We start from the raw sequence: 21,967 nt of genomic DNA on the forward strand, positions 1-21,967 counted from the left end.
ATAAATAATAATAATAATAAACAAAAAATAGTTTCACTATAAAAGTTAGATTTTCAGTGATTGTAAGGGATAGCCAACAGAAGAAGGCAGATTACTAAGCAAATACAAATACACACACATACTACTCCTAAGATCTTCAGGAGACTAGATTCAAGAAGTATTTTCTCATTCTAAATGTCTTTCGGCAACTTGAAGAGTTTCTGTAGCTTAGACTTCCCGTTGTTTCTCTTTACAGACTAGATTCCTGTCTTGGTCTGGACTTCCCCCTTCTCAGTTCCTCTGTCTCTTCAGGTACTTTCAGCAACGTTTCTACTGCCCTGCATGATATTCGTCCGCTCCGACTTCTCCATGGTTCCCGAGACCTCACGTGGGGGAATGCACACCTACCCATGTCCTACAAAGGGAGATGGCACCAGGAGAGCAGAGGAGAGAGAGACTGAGAAAGTTGGCCAACACACAAGAGAAGAGAGAAAAACATGGGAGGAAGGCAAGCAACTCACCAGCTGGAGTCCTCCTCCTAGATGCAACCTTCTCCTGCGAAGGAGACACCATTCCTGGCCAGAGAAATGAGCAGCCCCTGAAAATGGGGACCTTGTCTCTCTCGTAACCACAGCTGGTCAGGAACCATTTCTTACAAACCCAGCCCCAGCTAATGGGGAGTCCCTACCTGGAGCCAGGCGGGCCGTGAACAAAGCCTTAACCAAACCAGACACTTATCTCACTGACATTAGCGACTGCTCCACTGCCAACTGGAGGACTCCTGGCTTGCATCAACAGTGCTCGCGGGCTCACTGCTCTCGCTTGCTTTCCATCCGATGAGGGGAGTAAACTGTTTGTACTAAACCCAGACTGAGGAGGAAAAACAAATAAGTTACCATCTCAGTGGTAAACATCGCATAAGCTATTCTTTTTTCTTCTCCTGCACAGCGGCATTCCGCCCTAACCCTCCCCACCATTAGGCCTTTAGTACTACAACTAGAAAGCACCCCTTGCAAAGGCACCTGAAATAATCACTCTGCACAGCAGACTCTGGCCTCTCATCAGCCGTAATCTCACAGACTCCTGTATCCAAAGAGGAAGCACACGGCCTCTGAAGAAATACTGTGGCGAGCACAGACGAGGAATTCAAAGCACTGACCGCTTACTCAGAGCCAGTCCATGCGGGAGACAGAAAGCTGACGACTCTTCATGTCTGCTTAGAAGGATGTCCAAGCTGCTTAGGTACACCTCGGCCACTTCTCCTCTGGCTCGGGCTCCTGGACAATTCCTCTGTGAGAGTAGCTGCAAAAGCCAAGCGTGAGCTATCATGATACAAAGCTCCATTGGTGCTGGAAATCTTACCCTCATCCATGCATTGGCCCCACTCGATGAACAGAGATCGAGTTAACACTGACAATCACTGCTCCATGCTCGCACGCACTGCCCTGCATGATTTTCGTCCCCTCCTACTTCTTCTTGGCTTCCAAGACATAGCCTGTGGGGATGCACACCTAGTGTGCCTGCCCGTGTCCTACGAAGGGAGACAGCACTGGGAAAGGCAAGGACGGAGAGAGAGAGACCGAGGCAGAGTGTGTGTGTTGGCTAACATTCTAGAGGAGAGAGAGAGAGAGAGAAGCATGGTAGGATAGCAAGCAGTTCACCTCCTGGAGAAATCTGTGACAAAGCGGGACTGTTCTTCATGTTTCCTCTGAATAGTGTGGGGGTGCCTCAGTTTCCCCTATGCAGTTCTTAAATATCTAGGTGGTGGGAGAAGGGTGTATGATCGTTGCAGAGTTCTGGAGGGCGGGTGTGTGCGGGGGTCTGGACACAGAGAATGGCCGACACCCTCTTTCTTGGCAACTGATGGTCTGGCCCTTGAGAGCTAAAGGGTTGGAGAACAAAGGAGTTCGGTGACCTCCTGGCCCAGGATAGAAACAAAGCCTAGAGAAGGAGGAGCTGGAGGGGGAGTCAGTTTGGGGCTGGCTGTGTCATGTCTGCCGTTTTGTGTGTCGTGGGAGGTGTTGTGTGTCATCTCGTGTGTGTGTCGTTGCGTGTGTGTTTGTTGTCTCGTGTGTGTCAGTGTCGTGTGTCATTTCTATGTCATGTCTGCCATTTTGTGTGTCATGTGTCGGTGTCGTGTGTCATTTCTGTGTCATGTTGTCTGCCGTTTTGTCTGTGTGAGTGTGTGTGGGCGCGCGAGACGTCGCGTGTGTCGGCACCTATCGGCGTTTGTGAGGCATCGTGTTTGAGACGGCGCGTGAGAGACATTGCGTGTCGGTGCATGTGAGAGATGGCGCGTGTCGGCACGTGTGAGAGACGATGCGTGAGAGACATCACGTGTGTGAGATGTTGGCGAGCGTCGGCGTGCGTGAGACGGCGTGCGTGCGTGAGACGGCGTGCGTCGTGCTTGGGTGAGTCGGCAGACGTGAGACGTCACGTGTCGTGCGTGTGAGAGTCGGCAAGCATGAGCGACGGCGAGCGTGGGTGTCGGCGTTGTGTGTGCGAGACGTTTGCGTGTGAGACGGCGCGCGTGGGTGTCGGTGTCCTGTGTGGGTGTCGTGTGTCCTGTGCGGGTGTCCTGTGTCGTATGTCGGTGTCGTCTGTGTCATGTGTCGGTGTACTGTGTGTGCGAGACGTTTTTGTGTGTGTGAGATGGCGCGCGTGGGTGTTGGCATCATGCATGATATGTGCCCTGTGTCGGTGTTGTTTGTGTGTCGTGTGTGTCCGTGTCATGTATCCTGTGTTGTGTATCATATGTCGTGTGCCGTGTCCCGGTGTGGTGTGTGCGTGCCATGTGTCGGTGTGGTGTGTCGTTGTGATATGCGCGTGTCGTGTGTCATGTGTCATGTGGTGGTGTCGTGTGTCGTATATGTGTCGGTGTGGTGTGTGTGTGTCGTGTATGTGTCAGGGTAATGCACAAATAATTTCCCTCACGGAGCAAACGTGACACTCAGTGGCCAGTCAGGGTAATGCACCAACCATTTCCCTCACGGAGCAATGGCCAATGCGTGGCCCATTCAGGTAGTGCACAAACCATTTCCCTCATGGACCAACAGTGACAGTGGGTGGCCAATTCAGGTCGTGCTCAAATCATGTGTCGGTGTCGTGTGTCCTGTGTCGTGTGTGTGTCATGTGTCCTGTGTCGTGTGTCGTGTGTGTGTCATGTGTCAGTGTCGTGTGTGGTATGGGTCATGTGTGGTGTGGGTCATGTGTGGTGTGGGTGTCGTGTATATCTCCGTGTCCTGTGTGTCGGTGTCAGGTGTGTCGTGTCAGGTATCGGTGTCGTGTTTGTGTCAGTGTGAATGGTCTTGGTGTATGCAACGTATTGGTGTATGTGACATGATGTGTGTTGTGTTGAGTGTGTGAATGGTGTGTCGGTGTCATCTGTGATTTTTGTGTCATGCTGGGTGCCACTTTGTGTGTCGTGTTGTGTGTGTGTGACGGGTCGTGTGTCATATTGTGTGCATGTTCAACATGTTGTGCGTGTGCAACGTGCGTGTGCCATGCTGTTTACATGCGACGCGCAACGTGCCTGCGACGCACAACGTGTTGTGTGCGCAACATGTGACGTGCTGTGTACAACGTGCGACAGGCTGTGTGCGATGTGTTGTGTGTGACGTGCAATGTGTTGTGCAATATACGACGTGCAGTCTACAACCTGCGACGTGTGATGCGCGAGCAACGCTCGACGTGCTGTGTGCTACGTGTTGTGCGTGACATGCAACGTGCGATGTATTGTGCGACGTGCTGTGTGTGCGACGTACATGCGTGCCACGTGCGACGTGTCAGTGTCCTGTGTGTGTCAGTGTCATGTGTGCCGTTTTGTGTCGTATTGTGCGCCCTTTTGTCATGTGTCGTGTTGTGCGTGTGCGCACGTGTTGTGCGTGTGCATGTGTGTAGTGCGACGTGTTGTGTGTGAAGTGATACGTGCGACATGTGACAAACTGTGCGACGTGCTGTGTGTGACATGCGACTTGCTGTGTGTCGTCTTGAGTGTGTGTGGGTCGTGTTGTGTGACAGGTTGTGGGTTGTGTTGTGTTGAGTGTGTCGGTGTCGTGTGTGTGATGTTTTGTGTGTGATGCTTTCCGTGTCGCATTGTTTGCCGTGTGAGGTGTTGTGTGTCGTTTTGTGTGTCATTTTGTGTCATCGTGTGTGATGTGTGTGCGTCCACGCATGTGACGTATTGCGCATGTCCGTGTGGGAAGTGCAAAATGGGATGGGTCAACTTGCCACCCCCTTCCCCAACAGTTTAGCCCCCTGTCGTAAATATGACCCTACCCCTTCCCTAAGGTGCTATTGACACTAAAACGACCTAAAAGACCCCAGACTTATCACTAATGGCTGGCACCCTATTGCCACCCGCACTTCTATGCTGCTGCTGCTGCCCAAACCCTCCCCGCAAAATCTAAACCCCACCCCCTACCCGGAACCCAACTGGAACCCTAACCCTATAACTTGCTCCCCAATTCTAAACCCCTGAACCAAAACTGTAGCCCAATCCTCACCCCAACCCTAACCTCCAGCTCTGAACCCAGCCCCCCTAAGCCTGACACCGCTTTAAGGCAGAGCCCAGTTCCCCATTCCCACCATGTGCAACAACAGTGCAAACCACACCCTCCCGCTTCCCCCCCCCCCCCCCCCGGCCCAGGAATATCGCTTCTTATCACCACTTGTTTTGAAATTAACCTTTTCTTCATTTGCATTCCACAAACCTTCATTCTCGTTTGATGGGTTATTTAGTTACAGGGGTCTACACAATGCAACTCTTTGCTATTACATTGTAACAGGATACAGATAAGTGAAAACAGTGCAAACAACATTCCACTAGTTTTCAGGAGGTTTAAACACCCAATACATTTGAACATTTAACAATCGCTTTGATCTATACTAATACACACATCAATTGGCCTGAATACACTCTGACATAAGCTGCTCTGCCAGCGTCACACCTTGTACAAACATTACTGCAATAGCGTGTAGGGCAGCATGACCCCCAGAGGTCTATGAGCTGATTTCAGGGTGTCTGCAGGACCCCGCAGCTGAAGCACGGAGCCCCCACGCCTCCTGCGGGACAAAAACCCGCAGCCCCAATGCTCCCCACTCCTCAGGGCATAACCCCAGAGCTGCCCCCCTACCCCAGCTGGGCCCTGGAGTTTTTTTAGCATGTTGAGTGAGTGGGGAGGAGTGAAGTGCTCTAGCGAGGTGGGTCACCTCTTTTATAGGGCACAAGTGCCGGAAATCCTTCCTCCTATGCCCAAATTTTATTCCTCACCCACAATTGGGCGTATTGATGACACGTATATACGCACGTTAAGTTTCCTTGTGATGTTCCTGTTAAGTCTGTGGGTACCACATTAAAAAACCCTACGCCATTCTTCATTATCTGTTGGTCTAGATAGAAGGTTATAGACACATGTGTGAATATTTATTTATTTAGGTAACAAGATATAGGTTAACTTTACTTTTCTGGGTAAATGGTCTTAATATAGATGTGTTAACTTTCCTTAGCTTAACATACAGGATATGGCCTTTAGGTCTCTTGCATTACAGCCAAGCTTACTTTAATATTAAATCTCTAAACCTATTACAATAAACCAAATACTTAAATGTATACGAAAAAAATACATCTATGCAAGCAAGCAGGTTAGTCCTATTGGTTGTACGACTCAGAATCAGGACAAGAGATTCTCCCATTGCATTCTCCTCTGAGCCATTCAAACCTCCTTCACTCATTAATTTAAGTCATATTATTTACAAAAGTTCTAGTATTGTCATTGTCATAAATATAAAGGGAAGGGTAAACCCCTTTGAAATCCCTCCTGGCCAGGGGAAAGCTCCTCTCACCTGTAAAGGGTTAAGAAGCTAAAGGTAACCTCGCTGGCACCTGACCAAAATGACCAATGAGGAGACAAGATACTTTCAAAAGCTGGGAGGAGGGAGAGAAACAAAGGGTCTGTGTCTGTCTATATGCTGGTCTTTACAGGGGATAGACCAGGAATGGAGTCTTAGAACTTTTAGTAAGTAATCTAGCTAGGTATGTGTTAGATTATGATTTCTTTAAATGGCTGAGAAAAGAATTGTGCTGAATAGAATAACTATTTCTGTCTGTGTATCTTTTTTGTAACTTAAGGTTTTGCCTAGAGGGGTTCTCTATGTTTTTGAATCTAATTACCCTGTAAGATATCTACCATCCTGATTTTACAGGGGGGATTTCTTTATTTCTATTTACTTCTATTTTTTATTAAAAGTCTTCTTGTAAAAAACTGAATGCTCTTTCATTGTTCTCAGATCCAAGGGTTTGGGTCTGTGGTCACCTATGCAAATTGGTGAGGCTTTTTATCCAACATTTCCCAGGAAAGGGGGGGTGCAAGTGTTGGGAGGATTGTTCATTGTTCTTAAGATCCAAGGGTCTGGGTCTGTAGTCACCTAGGCAAATTGGTGAGGCTTTTTACCAAACCTTGTCCAGGAAGTGGGGTGCAGGGTTTTGGGAAGTATTTTGGGGGGAAAGATGCGTCCAAACAGCTCTTCCCCAGTAACCAGTATTAGTTTGGTGGTGGTGGCGGCCAGTCCAAGGACAACGGGGGGAATATTTTGTACCTTGGGGAAGTTTTGACCTAAGCTGGTAAAGATAAGCTTAGGAGGTTTTTTTTCATGCAGGTCCCCACATCTGTACCCTAGAGTTCAGAGTGGGGGAGGAACCTTGACAGTCATAATGGAAAAAAACAAAAAGCAAACCAGCCAGCCTCCCCATCTGCAAACAATCCCATCTCAGTAGGAGAAGTCCTACAACAGGCTTTGCCAACAGGTGGAAACTGGGATTTAAACTCCAAATCATCTCACTGTATTTCAGATCCATTCAAATTCCCCATCCAGGTCTGTGATACTTTCATCTCAGGCCCTAAATTACTGTTTTAGGGGCAAAGAAAACAAATTGTGATCCACAAACAGAAGGCTGAGAACCTTGAATCATAGGACACATTGAGCGGTGGAACTGTAGAAAGTGGAGATCAATTCTACATAGCTAAAAAAGAGGAAACACTGCTGGAGTAATTCAGAAGGTGGGAATCCCTCCGACTCACCACTTCAGGTGTCACAGAGGTTGAAAATACACACTCTCTCCCCTCCCTACAAGTCAGAGTCACCAGGCGATGCTCTGGAACTACTCCATATGAAGCTGGTCAGGACTCTGGGGGAGCATGTCTCCTCTCTCTCAGTACACTGTCACCAGGGCAAGAAGCTGACACAACTTCGACCTTCCTGGCTCTGACTTCGAAGTATTCAGCATCCCCTTCCACACCGTGTGCTTCCCGCAACGAGTCCGCCCGGACGGGGCTCCTGGGGAAGCCAGAGGGCCTTGCACCCCAGCTCCGCAGTGACTCTCAGCCAGCGGGTAAAACAGAAGGTTTATTATTTGACAGGAACACGGCGTAAAACAGAACTTGTTAGCACAGAAATCAGTGACTTTCAGCCAAGTCCATCTTGGGGAGTCGTTCAGTCACAGATGTCCCCTTGGGACTGTCACCTGACGTGCTGAAATTACCTCAGAGCCTGTTTTCCCTGCTAGCTTGGGACTTCCAGAACCCTGTCTTGTTGAGCCAGACACACTAGCCTGCTGCAACACAGACCCAGGGTCTGAATCACGCTCCCAGAGCTGCAGGTTTTAAGTGAAAACAGGGGGGAGGGATAGCTCAGTGGTTTGAGCATTGGCCTACTAAACCCAGGGTTGGGAGTTCAATCCTTGAGGGGCCAGTTACGGATCTGGGGCAAAAAATCTGTCTGGGACAGTACCTGGTCCGGCTAGTGAAGGCAGAGGATGGGACTCGATGACCTTTCAAGGTCCCTTCCAGCTCTATGAGATAGGTATATCTCCTTATAAAAATATATTAAAAAAAACAAAAACAAGTGGATGTTATAAGAAGTAGGATTGTAGTGGTTTTAAGTAATAACGGACAGAACAAAGTAAGTCACCCAGCAAAATAAAGAAAAACACGCAAGTCTAAGCCTAATACATTAAGGGCGGGTAGCGATCCATCGATCGGGGGTCGATTTATCACGTCTAGTCTAGACATGATAAATCAAACCCCAAGCGCTCTCCTGTCGACTCTGGTACTTCAGCGCCGCAAGAGGCACAAGCAGAGTAGACAGGGGAGCGACAGCAGTCGACTCGCCACCATGAAGACGCCGAGGTAAGTCAACCTAATTACGTCAACTTCAGCTACACTATTCCCGTATTCTTAGGTCGATCCCCCACTTAGTGTAGGCCTGGCCTAAGAAACTGATGACAGGTAATCTCCCCCCCTCAGAGATGTTCCAATAAGCTTCTTTTACAGATTAGACTCCTTCCTCATCTGGGCCCAATCCTTTCCCCAGGTATAAAGAAAAGGAGGACCTGTGGCACCTAAGAGACTAACCAATTTATTTGAGCATAAGCTTTTGTGAGCTACAGCTCACTTCATCGGATGCATACAGTGGAAAATATAGTGGGGAGATTCTCCCCCCGATGAAGTGAGCTGTAGCTCACGAAAGCTTATGCTCTAACAAATTTGTTCGTCTCTAAGGTGCCAGAAGTACTCCTCGTTCTTTTTACGGATAAAGACTAACACGGCTGCTACTCTGAAACCTTTCCCCAGGTAATGTTAGTTCCAGCAGACATCTCAGGTGGTAAGCAGGGGATTTCTCATGATTGGCCCCCTTTGTCCTGCTCCACCCCCTTTTATACCTTTGGCACAAGGCGGGAATCTTTTGTCTCTCTGGGTCCCCACCCCTCCTTCTAAATGGAAAAGTACCAGATTTAAGATGGATTTCAGTACCAGGTGACATGGTCACATCACATGTCACTGTAAAACCCCTAGTCTCCATTCCCCATGGGCTAGCCCACATGTACACAGGAAGGCTTTCAAGTAACTAAGGCCATTTACAACTGATTGTTTCTTGAACACCCTTAATGGCCTCTACTTAATATGTTTACATCAGTGATACAATTTTATAGCTTATTCTCCTAGCTCCAGATATAGAAATACTACATGCAAACAAATAGGATGAACACACTTTGTAGATTACAAGCTTTCTAATGACACCATACAAGGGGTATTTATCGTAAAGCGTATTAGTAAGCATATTTCCATAAAGCCTACGGACTGCAACGTCACACACTGGTCATAGCACAGGTGCAGGCAGCTGGAGCAGCCTCACCTGCTCCAGAGGTCTCAGCGAAGTCACACACCCCTATTCCCACCACCAAGGTATTGGTGCAGCACACAGGGAAACTGAGGCACACGCAGTATTCATGCAAAACAGTAAAACTCACATAGGCTCAACAGTAAAACTCACATACAACATAACAAGGGAAAATCCCCACTTCGTGACACCCTCTATCCCTGCACCTTCTCTGTTATATTTACATTGAGAATATAGCTAATATAATGCCAATATTTAAAAAGGGCCCTAGAGGTGATCCCGGCAATTACAGACCAGTAAGTCTAATGTCAGTACTGGGCAAATTAGTTGAAACAATAGTAAAGAATAAAATTGTAAGACACACAGAAGGACATAAATTGTTGGGCAAAAGTCAACACGGTTCCTGTACAGGGAAATCACGAAAGCTTATGCTCAAATAAATTTGTTAGTCTCTAAGGTGCCACAAGTCCTCCTTTTCTTTTTGTGAATACAGACTAACACGGCTGCTACTCTGAAACTAATCTACTAGAGTTCTTTGAAGGGGTCAGCCTGAGCCTGAGGAGGAGACAGAGTTTACTAATGTACATTGCCAAAGAGCCACAGTAATATGTCAGCAGCCCCCCCATCAGCTCTCGCCTGCTCCCAGTGCCCACCGGCTGCCCATCAGCGCCTCCCCATCCCTCCCGATCAGCTGTTTTGTGGCATGCAGGAGGCTTGGAGGGGGAGGGAGAGGAGCGAGGGCATAGCAGGCTCATGGGTAGGGGTGAAGTGGGGGGCACATTGGAAAGTTGGCACCTATAGCTCCAGCCCCAGAATCGGTGCCTATACAAGGAGCCACATATTAACTTCTGAAGAGCTTCATGTGGAGCCACAGGTTGGCCACCCCTGTACTAATCTATTAGAGTTCTTTGAAGGCTCAACAAACATGTAGACAAGGGGGATCCAGTGGACATAGTGTACTTAGGCTATTTCCAGAAAGCCTTTGACAAGGTTTCTCACCAAAGGCTCTTATGTAAATTCAGTTGTCAGGGGATAAGAGGGAAGATCCTTTCATGGTTTGAGAACTGGCTAAAAGACAGGGAACAACGGATAGGAATAAATGGTAAATTTTCAGAATGGAGAGGGGTAACTAGCAGTATTCCCCAAGGGTCAGTCCTAGGACCAATCCTATTCAACTTATTCTTAAATGATCTGGAGCAAGGGGTAAACAGTGAGGTGGCAAAGTTTGCAGAGGATACTTGTCACGGAGTCCAGGGGCGACGCTCTGGAACTGCTCCCTACGAAGCCAGGCAGGACTCGGGTGAAGTCTCCTCTCTGTGAGCAGCCTGTCTGCAGGGCGAGAAGCTCACACGGCTTCCACCTTCCTGGGTCTGAACTCGGAGCATTCAGCATCCTCTGCCCCTCCGTCCGCTTCCCACAGCAAGTCCGCCCAGGCGGGGTCCTGGGGAAGCGAGAGGGTCCTGCACCCCAACTTTGCAGTCAGACATGACTCTAGCCAGCAAAACAGAGGTTTATTAGATGATAGGAACATGGTTTAAAACAGAGCTTGTAGGTACAGAGAATAGGACCCCTCAGCTAGGTCCATTTTGGGGGGCACTGAGCCAGACAACCCTGTCTGCACTTCACTCCATGTCCCCAGCGTGCCCAAACTGAAACTCTCTCCAGCCCCTCCTCCCCTTTGTCCCTTTCCTGGGCCAGGTCACCTGATCTCTTTGTCTTCAACCCTTTAGCTCTCACCTTGCAGGGGGGAAGGGCCAGGCCATCAGTTGCCAGGAAACAGGGTGTTGCCATTCTCTGTGTCCAGACCCCTGCACACACCTCTAGGGCTCTGCAATGATCATACACCCTTATCCCACCACCTAGATACTTAAGAACTGCATAGGGGAAACTGAGGCACTCCCACACTATTCAGGGGAAACATTAAGAACAGTCCCACTTCGTCACAATACTAAACTGCTCAAGATAGTAAAGACCAAAGCAGACTGTGAAGAACTTCAAAAAGATCTCACAAAACTAAGTTATTAGGCAGCAAAATGGCAAATTAAATTTAATGTAAATAAGCGTAAAGTAATGCACATCGGAAAAAATAACCCCAACGATACATTCAATATGATGGGGGCTAATTTAGCTGCAACTAATCTGGAAAGAGATCTTGGAATCATCGTGGACAGTTCTCCGAGGATGTCCATGCAATGTGCAGCGGCAGTCAAAAAAGCAAACGGGACGTTAGGAATCATTTAAAAAGGGATAGAGAATAAGACAGAAAATATCTTATTGCTCCTATATACATCCATGGTACACCCACATCTTGAATACTGCGTACAGATGTGGTCTCCTCATCTCAAAAAAGATACACTGGCATTAGAAAAGGTTCAGAGAAGGGCAACTCAAATGTTTGCAACGGGTCCCATATGAGGAGAGATTAAAGAGACCAGGACTTTTCAGCTTGGAAAAGAGGAGACTAAGGGGGATATGATAGAGGTATTTAAAATCATGAGTGGTGTGGAGAAATTGAATAAGGAAAAATTATTTACCTGTTCCCATAATACAAGAACTCGGGGCCACCAAATGAAATTAATGGGCAGCAGGTTTAAAACAAAAATAAAAGGTAGTTCTTCACACAGCGCACAGTCAACTTGTGGAACGCCTTGCCTGAAGAGGTTGTGCAGGCTAGGACTATAACAGGGTTTAAAAGAGAACTAGATAAATTCATGGAGGTTAAGTCCATTAATAGCTATTAGGTAAGGAATGGTGTCCCTGCTTGAGGGTGGAGGTGGATGACAGGCAAGAAATCACTTGATCCTTACCTGTTAGGATCACTCCCTTTGGGGCACCTGGCATTGACCACTGTCGGGAGACAGGATACTGGGCTGGACGGACCTTTGGTCTGACCCAGTTTGGCCACTCTTATGTTCTTATGAGAAAAATGGTACAAAACCCAACTGCTATTCAGCAGAACCCAGTGCAACGTAGGAACAACTGGGAACGAGGCAATCGGTCCCTAATGGGGGAACCTGGTGATTAACAATCATAGAATATCAGGGTTGGAAGGGACCTCAGGAGGACATCTAGGAGGTCACCAGCTTCTCTGGTGATAAATAAGAGAAGATCTGTGATGGAAGAATTTCCCGTACTCACAGCATTCGTTGGGTTTCTCTCCCGTGTGGATCCTCTGATGTACGATAAGGCCTGAGCGCCGAGCGAAGGTTTTCCCGCACTCACAGCATTCATAGGGTTTCTCCGCTGTGCGGATCCTCTGATGGAGAATAAGATGTGAGTGCTGAGTGAAGGTTTTCCCACACTTGCAGCAGCCACAGGGGCTCACTCTGGTGTGAATTCTCTGACGGGTAATAAGGTGTGAGCGCCTCCTGCACTTTTTCCCACACTCATAGCCCATGTTATTTCTCTCTCCTGTCAGGATTCTCTGCTGGGACATGGTTTCCTTGAGGCCTTCGTGAGTTCCCCGATAATTAACAGGTATTCCAACTTTCTGCACCAGCTGGTTTCCCTGACGCTTCTCTGGCCTGTGCTGCCCCTGAGAGCCTTTTCCTTGCTCACAACTCCTGGACACACTCCCTTTGCATCTTTGCAATAACATCCCCTGCGGTTCCACTCGTTCATCTTCCTGCTGAGGATTCTGCTCCACAGTCTCTCTCACCATCCCATCACCTGCTGGGACAGAGAAAGGAAAACCTCAGAAGCCAGAAGTGAAAAGGGGGGAACAAACCAAGAGAAAAGCTGAAGATGGAAAAAAACCAGGGACTGAATTTTCCCCAAAGGGGAGAAAGGAGGGCATCAATTCTGAATCCAGTTCCCATCCAAACACTCCCCAAGGAGAAGGGAGTTTCGGGAGGGAACTACTGCCAGGAGTTAGGATTGGTAGGGACCCATGAACAGTATCTGCCCTGAGGATACGACACCTGCTGGGGACCATCCTGAACCCAGAGACCTCACAAGGTCTTTGTTGGGAATCCCAGCTGTTTCCTTTCAAGCACTGAGTAGGTTTAATCATCCCTCACCCACGCGGCTGCCTCTCAGGACCCCTCTTTCCTCTGAGCCCCAGAGATCTGGGGCCCACGGCTCTTCCCCTCGTTTCAGCTGGGAGATGACATCAGGTTTGGAAACTGGGAACCCTGCTCATGGGAAAGATGACCAGTGAGATCAGGTAACAGCAAAAGAAGAAATTACTCAACCTGTGCATCAATGATGGTTCTTTGAGATGTGTCTCCCTGTGGGTGCTCCCCTGTAGGTGCTAGCCCATTAAAAACAGCTGTGTAGACCGGTGGCTTTCCAGACTACTGTGCCCCTTCCAGGAGTCCGATTTGTCTTGCGTACCTCTGAGTTACACCTCATTTAAAAACTACTTGATTATAAAATCAGACATAAAAATACAAAAGTGTCACCACACACCATGAATTGCTGACTTGCTCATTTTTACCATCTAATTATAAAATAAATAATCGGAATATAAATATTGTACTTACATTTCAGTGCGTATATCAAGGTTCTGTCCTCACTCTGAACTCTAGGGTACAGATGTGGGGACCTGCATGAAAGACCCCCTAAGCTTATTCTTACCAGCTTAGGTAAAAAAAAACTTTCCCAAGGTACAAACTTTGCCTTGTCCTTGAACCCTATGCTGCCACCACTAAGCGTGTTAAACAAAGAACAGGGAAAGAGTCCACTTGGAGACGTCTTCCCCCAAAATATCCCCCCAAGCCCTACACCCCCTATCCTGCGGAAGGCTTGATAAAAATCCTCACCAATTTGTACAGGGGAACACAGACCCAAACCCTTGGATCTTAAGAACAATGAAAAAGCAATCAGGTTCTTAAAAAGAAGAATTTTTATTTAAGAAAAGGTAAAAGAATCACCTCTGTAAAATCAGGATGGTAAATACCTTACAGGGTAATCAGATTCAAAACATCGAGAATCCCTCTAGGCAAAACCTTAAGTTACAAAAAGACACAAAACCAGGAATATACATTCCATTCAGCACAGCTTATTTTACCAGCCATTAAACAAAAGGAAATCTAACGCATTTCTAGCCAGATTACTTACTAACTAACAGAAGTTCTGAGACTGCATTCCTGATCTGCTCCCGGCAAAAGCATCACACAGACAGCGAGACCCTTTGTTTCCCCCCTCCAGCTTTGAAAGTATCTTGTCTCCTCATTGGTCATTTTGGTCAGGTGCCAGCAAGGCTCTTTTAGCTTCTTAACCCTTTACAGGTGAAAGGGTTTTGCCTCTGGTCAGGAGGGATTTTATAGCACTGTATACAGAAAGGTGATTACCCTTCCCTTTATTCTTATGACAGCATAGTATATAGATGAGCATAAGCAAGTCATTGTATGAAATTTTACTTTGTACTGACTTAGCGAGTGATTTTTCCATAGCAACTCTGGAAGACCTCTGCGTACCCCAGGGGTACACAGACCACTGGTGTAGACACTGCAGCTCAGGCTTAAGAGACCGAGCTCCAGACCAATCTGCAACCTCTCTCTCTCTCTCTCTCTCTCTGTGTGTTGCCTTGTTTTTTTGCCCTGGATAGCAGAAAACTTAAGCCCAGTCTGTTTGTACCGTAGTTCCTGTGTCCCAAAGTGCAGTGCAGTTGTGTTCCCGTGTTCTGCTTCCCTTGGACCCAGTCATTACACATTAACCTTCAGGAGACTTCCATTGTCCAGTGTGCTTCATACATATGTGGATAGTCCTTGATAGTGTTTCCATGTAAATGGAGACTGACCTATGCTACTTCAACAGGAATTACATCCCCATCCCAGAAGAGGAATTCATTCCTTCACACCAAGTGGCTAACAAAGCAAATTGAGAAGGAAGCTGACCCATGCATATTTTTCATTAAAAAAACCTACTAAATAAAGCCCCCATTCTCCAGAGGGAGACAAGGTCAAAGTGAAGGGCTAAGATAATGAACCATAAAATCACAGAAACACACAGGGTAAAAGGACCTCAAGATGTCAGCTCGTCCATCCTCCAGCCCTGAGACAGGACCAAGTATACATAGACCGTCGGTCTACCCTCTTCTTAAAAACCTCCAGTGACCAAGATTCCACAACCTCTCTTGGTAACGTATTCCTGTACTTATCTATATGCACAGTTGGAAGTTTTTCCTAATATCCAACCTAAACATCCCATGCTGCAGAACAAGCCAGTTACTACTTCTCCCTACCCTAACCCTAAGCAGGAGAGGATAAGGGAAGATCAGATTTCAAGAAGACAACCATAATCAGTAGTGTCAGACAGCTGACAGGTCGAGGAGGAGGAGGAGGATGGAGTGCTGGTTCTGAGCTTTGCCTAGGGACCGGTCATTAGAGACTTCAGCAAAAGCAGCCTTGGTGAAGAGCTACAATCTCTGACTCCCTGAATCCTTCCCTTCCTACCCCTCACCAGACCCCCCTGTGATGGGTTGGGTCACAGAGACCCTCGTCACCTGAGGTGCTAGAACTGCCTCTGAGCCCATTGCTCTGTCAGTTAGCGATGTCAAAAATTGCATCCCCACTGGACATGAATTGCAGCAAAAACGTAGTGTCAACATAGTTACAGTGTCAAAAAAAGTCCATGAAACAGAAAACCAAGGACATTAAAGGCCACCAAAGTACATTAAACAGAGTTAAGGATGACTAGTGCTGCCTCATGCCCGTCCAGCATGTGGATGCTGGTGAAAAATAAAACCTCTGAAAACCAGGAAATGAAGAACTAAACTACACACCACCCCTGCAATGTAACCTTAACTCCGCCCCTACCCCCTAGCCCTGGAGCTCTCAAATATCACTGGGAATAGGTCAGGAAGGGTGGTGCCAAGGTTACCAAACTACCCAAGGAAGGGGGCAAATTTTCCATCTCTTGAAGTCTTCAAGTCAGGACAGCATGCCTTTCTGGAAGATATTTTCATCAAACACAAGGAATTCAGCGCACTGCAATGGTAACTGTCCTGCGCTTGTGCTCTGCTCCCAAAGCGTTCTGTAGCGGGGAGGGTCGAGTGCTAGTCTGTGTGTCATTGGCCTGTCAGTGGGTTGCTGAAACAGGGAAAAACTTGAGGGTGCAATGTGAACCTTAACTCTTCATTTCTCCTGTTAAGAACCGAGGGGACAGGAATCCTTACCCAGCGAGGTCACATTCTCATAATTCTCCCGCATGACGTCTCCGTAGAGGGCTCTCTGAGCGGGGTCCAGCAGAGCCCACTCTTCCTCAGTGAAATACACAGCCACCTCCTCGAAAGTCACCGGCCCCTGAAAGAGCAAGAGCCCCCCACTCTGCATCTGCTGCCCAGTGACAAGCCCACCGTTCACAGGGGAGGAGGGCCAATCACATGGAAGCTCTGGGAGGCAGGCAGGGAGGATCCGACCCCCTTCTCATCAGAGCAGGCAAGAGGCATCAGGGTAAGGGGAGAAAGAGAGAGAGCCCCAACCCCTTCTAGCAGACAGAGATGGCAGGGGTCTTCACAGTCAACATTCACCTTCCAGCCAGAAGTGGATACAAGAGATTGAGCCCCCAGGAGGGTCCAGGGGCAGCCAGGCCCCTGGTAGGAATCCCAACCCCACCCCGTGCTAGCAGTTGGATGGAAAGGGATGGGGTGTCTTCCCCGGGCCTCACTGGGGGTTGCCCTCGGGCTATTAAGTTCAGACTCCAGTACTGGAGTCTGGTACATTTCCCCAGCCCAGTCAAGGGGGGAGTGTTTCCTGCTTGACAAATTAGGGAATTTCCACCCACAAACCCCATGGGTCTATTGCTAGAATCTAGGCCCCACCGTGAACAAATCCCGGCAGGTTTGTCACACCCTGTCCCCCTCCCTTTCTCCAACCTGTGTATTTCCTGCCCCCTCCCACCTGCCGACCACCCACAGAAGCACCCACCTCCTATGTCTTTACTGCCCTTCTCCCGCCAACAGGAGCCCACCAACAACTCCCCGATAATCCCTACCTGAACTGGCCCCACGGCAGCCATTTCCCTTCCCTGGAAGGATGGGACGTAATGTTGCAGCCTGTCAGGGCAAGAAGGGGACGTGTCAGAACAGGACAGTAACGTCACATCACAATTCCCCCCGGCTCTTTCACTGCAGACTGATGTTCTCGACTTTATCATGCAAATAAGAGAAATATTCAAAACACAATTAGTAATGGGGAGGACGGGGGGACATGGGACTTTAACTACCGAGACACCCGTTAGAAAAGGAATTCAAACAAACACAAAGTGTCCAATAAGTTCTCGGAATGCGTTGGGGACATCTTTTTGCTTCAGAAGATGGACATAGTAACCAGGGGGATGGGCATTTTAGGGTTGATTCTGACTAACAGGCGGGAGTTAGTTAGGAAATGGAAGGTATCTGGCTGGTGAATCTTGCCCACATGCTCAAGGTTCAACTGATCGCCATATTTGGGGTCGGAAAGGAATTTTCCTCCAGGGCAGATTGGAAGATCCCTCTGTAGCAGGGGGCACGGGTCACTTGCTGGAGGATTCTCTGCACTTTGAAGTCTTTAAACCACGATTTGAGGACTTCAATAGCTCAGACATAGGTGAGAGATTTATTGCAGGAGTGGGTGGGTGAGATTCTGTGGCCTGCATTGTGCATGAGGTCAGACTAGATGATCATAATGGTCCCTTCTGACCTTAATATATATGAATCTATATGGGCAAAAGTGTTCATGAAATGATGATTTCGTGATTCGAAGAAAAGAAACGCATTAGAGCAGGAAAATAAGGACAACGGACTTCAAAAAAGCAGACTTCAACAAACTGTGAAAACTGGTATGTGAGTGTGACATTTCCCTCCATATTCTTTATGAAAATATGCTTATGAAATGAATAGGAGATAACCAAGATGTACTCTGTGCAAGATGGGTCTTGTAAGATATCATTGGAAAGGTTATAATTTACTGACTACGATTATCCAATTTGTGTGCACGTATCATTTCTATATCTGAAGTTGGGAATATTGACTATGTATCTGTATTTCAACTATGCTACTTTGGGTGACGCCCACTGCTAACACTTCAGGTACAACAATGGAAAAGCCGGACAGGACGGATGGGCCATCAGCAAGAACAATGGACTGTGAAAAGGCTCCATACTGCCACTGACTCCTGGATGTTGTGATACTACAGAGTCAGGTGGTCTTGTCACCGGATACTCACCATTACCTGGGACTTCTTGTAACTTTCCACTGGAAGGGAAGGGGGATCAAGTTTGGGAAACAAAGGATTCTCACCTTATGTAAATCCTATTTAAGGGTGGGGAGGTAGGCAAATAAAACGACTCCTCTCCGAGGCCTGTCTATCCAAGAAGAAAGACTGCTAAAGCCTCCTGAAGAGAAGGCCGGAGGGGGAAGGAGAGGGGGGCGGGGGAGTCCAGACTGAGACAGGTCCAGTCTGAAAAGTAATATAACTGGAACTCTGAAACATTGCAACCTGCCTAAAATAACATTTAGGGTAAGAAATTACATTGTGTAACCTGTTTTTTTAAGTATATTGAGCTTAGCTTGCGTATTTTGCTTTATTTGGTCAGTAATCTGATTTGTTTAACTCTTATATTCACCTTTTGTAGTTAATAAACTTATTTCTTGTTTATAATTTAACCAAGTTTATGTAATTTCTACCTGCGGGGGGGCGGGGGGGGGCAAGAAGTTGTGCATATATCCCTCCACATTGAGGGAAGGGGCAAATTTCATAAAACCTTGGAGTGTGTACCGCTTAAAGGGAGTGGGCACCAGAGTGCTGGGGCAAGCCCCTAAAGCTGAGTATTTCCAGAGCGGATCTCTCTCTTTCTGTGCAGCTGGGCATGGCCCTGCCTGTGTGCTTGACTGGAAGAGGCTTGTGAGCCTAACCCAGCCAGGTAAAGGGCACCGAGGCTGGTAGAATAGGCTGCCTCAGTGGCACCCCAGCACATCAGGTGAAACCCCAAAGGACCCAAACCTGTCACAGTGAAGTCCCATGGGAATAAGATTCTAAGGAGACTAAAGCTCAGGAGAGCTGGTCGTTGCTCTGTTAATGCTGTCTCTGAGAAACAGCAAACTATCACAATGGGAAGGAAAGACAGACAGAATAGTAAGCTGCGAATATGGGTCTGTGAGCAGTTCTTTCATGACCAGACAATAAAAAGGAATCCTACAAAACTCTGAATCATGGACAAATTGCTATGGAAGTTACACATGTTAGATACGTTAAAGTCAGCCATAAAATTCATCTTAGGGCGCTCAAGGAATGAGCTGAAGCAATCTCGGAACCATTTGCAATTATCTTTGAGAACGCCTGGAGAACAGTGAAGACTGGAGGAGGGCAAACAGAGTACCGATCTTTTAAAAGGGGAACAAAGAGGACTGGGGAATAAAGCCAGGAATGAACAAATTATTAAACCATCAATTTGTAAGCACATAGAGGACAGTAAGGTGTTAAGTTATAGCCAGCATGGATTTGCAAAAACAAATAATGCCAAGTCAATCTAATGTTCTGCTTTCACAGGGGTACTGGACACTGTAGACATGACATATCTTGATTTTAGTCAGGCTTTTGACACAGGCTCCCCGTGACATTCTCATAGTGAACAAGGGAAATGTGGTGAACATGAAAGTGCTATAAAATGGATGAAAATGTTGTTGAAAGGCTGTACTCAGACAGGAATCATTAGTGGTTCACTGTCCAACTGAGAGGATGTATACAATGGAGTACCCAGGGGCCAGTCCTGGATCTGATATATTCAATATTTTCACTAATTACTTGGATCACTGACTGGAGAGCATGCTGTCTAAATATGCAGATAATAGCAGTTGCAAGGGGTTGCAAGCACATTGGAGGACAGGATTAGAATTCAAGGTAACATTTACAAATTGGAGAACTGGGCTGAATGAATGAGATGAAATTCAATAAAGACGAGTGCAAAGTACCAGAGTTAGGGAAGGAAAACCAAATGCACAACGACCAAGTGGGGAAGAGCTGTTTACGAGATAGTACTACTGAAAACGATCAGGGATTATAGGGGATCACAGATTGAATCTGAGTCAACCATGTGACTCAATTGTGAAAAAACCTAATTAAGCATTGGAATAGATTAGCAAGAGAGGTGATGGAATCCCCATCATTCGAGGTTTTTAAGGACAGATTGGACAAACACCTCAGTGCTGGGGGCTGGTCTAGATGCCCTCTCATGGTTCATTCCTTCTACGATTCTATGCTGGGGAAATGTTTGGTCACTTGATTACAGCACTGACCGGCCCCTCCCACTAGCACTAAACCAGCGAGACATTTTGAAACCCTCCCAGTAACAAAGTCTGGGAACCAAATGGGAGAGAAGAGCAGAACAAAGGGAGTGACATTGGGGGATTCCCGCTGACACTGTCCCCAGGGCAGCACACTCCTATAGAAGGGGGTACAGGGAGAGTCAGGAGCTGGCTTTTCCTCCCCCTGCACCTCATCTTGTTCATAGCAAAGTGAATCCGCCCAGGGATGCGGCAATAAGTGTGCGTGGGCCAGTCAGAAATCTGGGAATCTCTCTCCCCAATTATTTCTCCCACTGCCCTTTTCAGTCTCTCTCTCCTTTTTCTCCTTGTGTCTGCCTTCCCCTGTCTCTGGCAGCCAATCCTGGGGTTTCGCCCTCCTATGGCTGGATCGGCTCCTAAAATTGCTGAGGGGAGGAGAGACATGGGGTGAGGAGGGGCTGTCTGTGCAGAGTCACTTTCATGCCCATTCCCTGCACGTTCCCTGAGGTCTTATCAATCACCTGGAGTCTCTGGCTCAGATGTTGTTGTGGGCAGAGCCTTGGGTTGATCTATGGGGCTAATTACAGCTGGAGAAAATCCTCGCCTTGGCTGGGCACAGAGGAAGCTTTACTCACGGTCACTCCCCAGCCCCGATCCCGCTGGGGGAGCAGCAGCTGCTCAGCCTGGGCTCCCAGATCACAATCGAGGTAGCAGCATCTGAACGAGGAAGCTCAACCCCAATATCCTGAGGCAGAGAAAGTAACTTTCCTCCCTTTAGCAAAAACTGAAACCCCCTCCCCACAGGGACACCCCCTGATCGTATCTGCCCCCCATGATAATTTGGAGTCACTCCCTGTTCTGCCTTGCAGTGACTCCGGATTAGCACGCGTCTCAGCGAGACCAGAAACGTGGCTCAAGCAGGAGGAGGCCAGACTCCTTTTCAACGGATCATTGCAGCAGGGGATCGAACCTGCTCCCGCCCCCCTCGCTCCCCATGTACTGAGACGGATTCACAGCAACAGTTTCCCATGGCCCCCCGCCGCCTGACCACCCCCCTTCACACCATCTGTCCCTCCCCCACCCCTGGCTCGGGAGTCTCTGTCGGGGCGGCTGCCCCCAAGGTCTCTTCGCCAATCAGCGAGCAGGGCCCCCTCAGGCGCACCGTTAACCGCCTCCGCCCGTAGGTTGGAGCAACGTCATTTCCGGCCTCAGGTGGGTCAGGAACTACATCTCCCAGCCTGCCCTGGGGAGCTGCCGAACTCTCGGGCCCAGCCCACACAGACCCCCCCGCCCCACCGTACCTGGCTTGTCAGACGCGGTGACACTGGGTCAGACCCGGCAGGCGGGTTCGGCGGCGATGGCCCTGCCCCCAGCGCGCTGGCTTGTCTGGGACTGAGCATGCGGATTGACCACAGCTGGCGCATGCTCAGTAGTAGCTGCTGAAGCCGCTGCGCCCTCACTCTGCCTTGACTTGGCCCAAAACTTCCCTACGCGGGATGGGGGAGGGGCGGAGTGTGGGAAGGGGGCGGAGGCTAAGCGGGGGGCCAGAACTCCGGCACGGGGAGGGCCCGGGGGGGGTCCTTTTTTATCCCCCCGCACCGACAG

General features: G+C 48.3%; 1 protein-coding gene and 1 pseudogene across 3 annotated transcripts; both read right to left on the reverse strand.

The window, feature by feature from the left end:
- The window catches only part of LOC140903603 (uncharacterized), a 94,344-nt pseudogene extending 72,956 nt beyond the window's left edge, over positions 1-21,388 (reverse strand).
- On the reverse strand, positions 41-16,277 carry LOC140903602 (uncharacterized). 3 transcript variants are annotated; one of them, XM_073325131.1, is made up of 4 exons: positions 13,641-16,277; positions 12,295-13,519; positions 1,002-1,281; positions 41-849 (listed from the first exon to the last, which is right to left on the reverse strand). In XM_073325131.1, the coding sequence occupies exons 2-3, from the start codon at positions 12,815-12,817 to the stop codon at positions 1,187-1,189; spliced, it is 618 nt and encodes a 205-aa protein (XP_073181232.1). In that variant the 5' UTR covers positions 12,818-13,519; positions 13,641-16,277; the 3' UTR covers positions 41-849; positions 1,002-1,186. The 3 variants fall into 3 exon arrangements, with proteins under 3 accessions (XP_073181232.1, XP_073181230.1, XP_073181231.1); XM_073325129.1 differs by having other exon boundaries at positions 12,295-12,825; positions 13,350-16,277; XM_073325130.1 differs by having other exon boundaries at positions 12,295-12,828; positions 13,350-16,277.
- Positions 21,389-21,967: the final 579 nt, after the last annotated feature.

The sequence above is a fragment of the Lepidochelys kempii genome, chromosome 26, assembly GCF_965140265.1.
Source record: "Lepidochelys kempii isolate rLepKem1 chromosome 26, rLepKem1.hap2, whole genome shotgun sequence".
Lineage (NCBI taxonomy): Eukaryota > Metazoa > Chordata > Testudines > Cheloniidae > Lepidochelys > Lepidochelys kempii.

Excerpts from the sequence above, each read along its gene's own strand:
- LOC140903602 (XM_073325131.1), bottom strand. The coding sequence starts at position 12,817 with ATGGTGAGAGAGACTGTGGAGCAGAATCCTCAGCAGGAAGATGAACGA. Across the intron at positions 1,282-12,294 it reads AGAGAAACCCAACGAATGCT|CTACTCTCACAGAGGAATTG; the intron begins GTGAGTACGGGA and ends TGGCTTTTGCAG.